The sequence below is a fragment of the Anarrhichthys ocellatus genome, unplaced genomic scaffold (assembly GCF_004355925.1).
Source record: "Anarrhichthys ocellatus isolate YVR2014 unplaced genomic scaffold, GSC_Weel_1.0 scaffold3231, whole genome shotgun sequence".
Taxonomy (NCBI): Eukaryota; Metazoa; Chordata; class Actinopteri; order Perciformes; family Anarhichadidae; genus Anarrhichthys; species Anarrhichthys ocellatus.
This window is the reverse complement of record NW_022283205.1, coordinates 1-5,000: the sequence shown is the minus strand read 5'-3', so window position 1 is coordinate 5,000 and position 5,000 is coordinate 1. Positions and strand designations below refer to the sequence as shown.

Here is a 5,000-nt window from a genome sequence, read left to right as displayed (position 1 = left end):
ACAATGCGTCTGCAAGGTCTCCGTTCTCTGAAGTTGTTGTGATTAAATCAATCACCACAGAATGATCTAACACAAATCGTAGACTGAGCAGTTCCTTCTTGACTGCGTGGAACTTGCTGGTGTCCTATAACACGGACAGTTCCACTTCCTCACACAGCAGAGGCTCCACCTCTGGGACGCTGAGAAGTTTGCTGCTTTTAGCCGCGTAGTTCTTCCTGTACATGATGAACTGGGCGGTCACCTGACTGGGTTAAGGCTCAAACAGAAACATAAAAGAGTTGAGCAGTATTAGCTTCTCTTCGACAAATTTAGCGTAATAACCGATTCCAGTTTTCCGTTGCAGGTATTATCAGAAGATGAGACAGATTTGAGTCATCTCGTGGCTGAACTTGTGATTTGAAGGATACAAAGAAGTCAAGTATGAGGACTCCCAGGCTGCCGATGAGCCAGGCCAGATGTTTGATGATGAAGGTCTGTTTGGAGCCCTTCAGCGCAGGCAGGACCACGATGACGCTGAACCCGTACGTCCCATTGCCCATCATGGCCAGGGCGAACAACATGTAAGAGGTGCCCTCCGTGGACTGTCGCTGGAACTAGAACAAATAGAGATTACAGTGTTTCGTTGATGGACCCGAACAGCAGGACTTGTAGCTATCATTCCCTTAGCGTACATATGTCACAAAAACAAACACACACACAGTCAGAGAAAAAGGAAAAGATCTGGTCCTACAGGTTTAACACAAGCCAGGTGTTTCACTCACAACAAGGGATTTACTTTCTGTGTACTTGTGCTCCAAACAGATACAGACGACCGTAACAAGAATGTTGTCATTTTATCTTTTTTTTTTAAATCAACAAATATGGTGTTGTCTGTTGCATGGCTCTGGACACAGAAAAGAAGAGATCACACAGATTTCTACTTTATTCTAAACATAGTAACTAACAACAGTGTCGTTCAGCACAAACAGCAGGAAGGATGTGAGTTCGGTCACTCCTGAGAGCATCCGTCCAATATTGCCAAACCAAAGAAACATATTAACCATTTTAACGTTGACTGAACAATGTTAGTAACCGGTTGATTATTACATGAGCTGGACCCAAACAATACCAGACAACCAGCTAGTGTTTGCCAGAGTAGTACTAAAGGTAATCTAAAATAACTTATTTATATATATATATATATATATATATATATTGCCACTAGGAACGATATTGAGAAAAAGTTTTGGGCTTCCTCCTGAAAAAACAAGCACGTTTCAACTTGTGGGAATCTCTGCAGGGAAAATGCTTCTTAAATGATTTACAACAGTCGGGGTAAGTGTGCGTGTGCGTGTGCGTGTTTGCCATGAAGTTTCTCTGGCACCAGCAGCACACTGAGACGATCCCCTCTGGTGCTTAATATCTGCAGACGAGCCAGGACGCTTCTCAAACACAACAGCGCCATTGTCTCTGAAGTCTGGTTCTTATTTTGACACAAATAATGTTATTCAACCTCCCTCTTCAAAACACACTCACAGTCCCTGTTAATAACTAACTGACACATAATAAGTTCAGTTTTACCTGAGAAAGCTTTCCAAGATCTCCCGTCAGGAGGGCGACTGCTCGCATGCGAACCAAACAAACTTTTCTTTGCAACTGAAATCACATCCAACAAATTGCCACTTACATTTTTATAGAGCTGGGGGAAACGGGAGCTGAGGTAGAATATCGATGCCAGGTATCCACATACATAGCCAGTGATTTCCACCGATCTTGAGGTAGATGCACTCTGGCAAAGGACGAGGACACAGAGAGACGGGAGAGAGAGGTGAAAGGGGGAAAAATGTACGCAAGAAACAGTACGACCACAATCTCTAGTCAAAAGTGAATTAATGTGTCCAATCAACCTGAAAAAATCTGGACAAAAGCGACCCAAATTTGATTTACAAGCACCGTATTCTAAAATCCTACACAAACACACACACACACACACACACACACACACACACACACACACACACACACACACACACACACACAAAATCGACCTACCTGGGTGTCTAAAGTTGCACTATTGTCTACGATGAGTTTGGGTAAAGCCAGAAGAACTAACGTAGCAGCGCCACACCACATGAAGCACAGCCACTTCAACACAGGGCTTTCTAGAGCACTCACACAACACAAAGAACGGACAGTGAAGACACGCAAATACCCCCCCCCACCAACATGAGCTAACACTCCGATAGTGTCTATACCGATTGTGTAACACTGGACAAGTGCAACAGATGAGTCATTTCAATTTCTGCTGTATTACCGGCATAACAAGTACACAGTAGCTGCATAAAACAAAACTAATATGCATATAGGGCTGTGTGCAGTCTCAGCATGAGTCATGAGGCAGTCATGTGCTTTTGGCTTCCATGGTAAGAACTCATCATAAGTAAGTAACACTCGGAACGGTATCCGTCATCTCTGGAGTTAGCAGGTGTCTGGCTGTCATGCAATGCAAATTCAAAGTGTATTGAGTGAACAGCAGGAAATACTTCCTGACTTTTAACTCAATGTCAGGGCTTACTTCTGCTGGAGCTGTTCTTGATCTTATAGTAGAGGAACTGGGAGATGAGAATCAGGTCAGTGAAGATGTAGAAGACCACAGTGACTACCTGAGAGAGAGACATGGTGAAAAATAAATAGTTGGTTCAAAACCCCAGAAACATTGTGCCTTTGAAATGTTTTTCCATATAAAGATGCAGACAAAATGGTAAAAGGTATAGCACTATATGGTTTTTAGTTCTTCTGACAGTTTCAAGCGCAGCATTAGCAAAACAAATACAGATGTGTTCAAACACCTGCAGCAAAACGAAGGCCTGAACACAGCTCGTCTGAGATGTGATAACTCACCGGCTTCAGGGACAAGAAAGGGAATTAAATATGACTACAACTGAGGTCTGCCAGGGACTAACGACACCAGGGTGGATGGAGTTCACAGCACAGACACATACACACCGAGGATGAGTGGCCATGTTCGTGTTTACCTGAATAGGGAGCTGGCTGGTGAGGTAGCAGCCTGCAAAGCTGGTCACATCTCCACTGAAGAGGAAGAAAAGAAAGCCGAAGGACATGGCCTCTTCCACTTTACCATTCCGATAGGCCTCGTAGACCTGCCTATAGATGGATGGATGGACAGATCAAAGATAGATAGATGGATGGATGGATGGATGGATGGATAGAGAGATGGATAAATAGATAGGATAAAATAAATCAGAAGCACTTTCAACCAGATTACTGGGTTGCACTTCAAAAAAAAGTAACACTTTAAATAATTTAGTTTAACATCACAGTCGTTGTGCCAAGGTTACTTACGGCAGAGTGGACAGCAGAAAGCAGAACATGGATATGAGACCTATCACCACGCTGCAGTACTCCCACACATTGTCCACGCACTCCTCCAACAGGTAGAGGATCCACGGCGTCCCGTTGACGCACACCGGCCGGCCCAGCCCCGGGGCCGTCCAGTTAGCCGCCACGTCCACACTCTTCCCGGGGAACCGCGCAGTGGCCATGGCGCTATGACAGGACCTGCAACGCAGCTGCAGGATCTGTCCTCCTCCTCCTCCTCCTCCTTCTGCTGCTGCTGCTGCTTCCAAATTGTGAGTAGATGTGTATTTACTCTGACAACAAAACCTAATCCCAAGGTAAACAAGTCCGACACACCTATTTCACAAAGTATATGCGTGAAGACTTGTTCTGTCATTTGACGAGCCTGTAAGAGAAACATCCCAAAAATCAGGTACAACACTGAACAAGTGAGAAGCTTTATAGTTAATCCCGAATTAGTAATTCGGGAAATTTGATTGCATATTTAGGGACAATTTCGGCTTCATTTGCATTCAGTTTAGACACTGTCATTAAGGCTAATTTGCATAGAGGATGAGATGCTAACACATAAAAGATGGGATGAAATGTAGCTTCCGGTTACCGCTCAACTGACGAAATGGACTCCGTTATACCGCAGAATGTTTACGGGTCTGGGTAGATGTTCCCCACCTCCTCGCACGTTTCCGTAAGCGATGTGTCTGGCCTTTGAATAACATTATAGATTAGCTCCTAGCTTAATGTTATCCATTGCTGGTGGTCTATAAGAGACAAGACATCCTGAATGACATTAAAACATCCGGTGAGGATTTTCAAAATAATATCCGCATAACCCGTTATTTTTATACTGATGCGCAGAGTGACAATAATGAGCATATATCATGATTTGTTTTTTATTAATGATGCTTTCCTGTATACTGTCTCATTTACACCTATGTTCAAATATGATGCAATTCCATGCAGTACTGCTACAATGAACAGTTTTGCCAAATCTAATTAAAAATAGAGATGTCAAAGTATGGCAACTATTTTATAAATTCAATTTTGTTTAGTCTGATAATTCCGAAGTTTCAAAATATGTTGTTTGAATTTGATAATGTGTACCCTCTGTGTGTGTACCAGCCTCTTTGCCAGTATTAAAGGTGACAAATCCTTCGCTTTTATTTTGAAAGCAAAAGTGCTTCTAAGGGTACATCCCAAGTCTTTTAATTGCATCCCCGTTTCCCTCACTTGGGTCCTTTCCTTGTGTCTTAGTCCCTCCCACCAGGGATGCATGGAGCAAACCATGCGAGGAGAGAGGAACGAGGAAATATCTTTTAAGAGACATGGGACGTCCTTTCCTCAGTTGCGTCACGTGAAGCGACGACTGACAGCTGATCACAGCTGTCAGTCGGCTTTAACAGCTGGAGAGACTTTTGAGAAGTTTGTGTCTGTTCACATGATCACTGTACTTAATAATAGTAACTAATAATACTAATAACTAATAAAGACACAGTAATCACCACTGTAGAGGTGTTTCTCTGTTAACAAACTGTGTCCTGTGTTCTGTTTATAAGCACAGGATCCATTTCTACCGGCGGAATGCGATCGTCTTATTTATGAATTATTTGCGTCTGTACGTTTTGAAATTCAGATTGTGACGTCGA

At 43.1% G+C, this 5,000-nt stretch overlaps 1 protein-coding gene across 2 annotated transcripts in view; it reads right to left on the bottom strand.

Moving 5' to 3' along the window:
• Positions 1 to 4,150, bottom strand: part of LOC116378826 (lysosomal amino acid transporter 1 homolog) — a 5,012-nt gene extending 862 nt beyond the window's left edge. Inside the window, exons 1-8 of one of the 2 annotated variants that reach the window (XM_031840739.1) lie at positions 3,959 to 4,150; positions 3,343 to 3,742; positions 3,015 to 3,144; positions 2,555 to 2,642; positions 2,032 to 2,141; positions 1,667 to 1,768; positions 408 to 593; positions 1 to 241 (exon numbers count right to left, since the gene is read on the bottom strand). The exon at positions 1 to 241 is cut by the window's left edge and continues 862 nt beyond it. In XM_031840739.1, coding sequence (XP_031696599.1) covers positions 125 to 241; positions 408 to 593; positions 1,667 to 1,768; positions 2,032 to 2,141; positions 2,555 to 2,642; positions 3,015 to 3,144; positions 3,343 to 3,542 — 933 coding nt within the window. In that variant the 5' untranslated portion in view covers positions 3,543 to 3,742; positions 3,959 to 4,150 and the 3' untranslated portion in view covers positions 1 to 124. Of the gene's footprint in view, positions 242 to 407; positions 594 to 1,666; positions 1,769 to 2,031; positions 2,142 to 2,554; positions 2,643 to 3,014; positions 3,145 to 3,342 lie in introns of both variants that reach the window. The other variant, XM_031840740.1, reaches the window with a different exon arrangement.
• Positions 4,151 to 5,000: the final 850 nt, after the last annotated feature.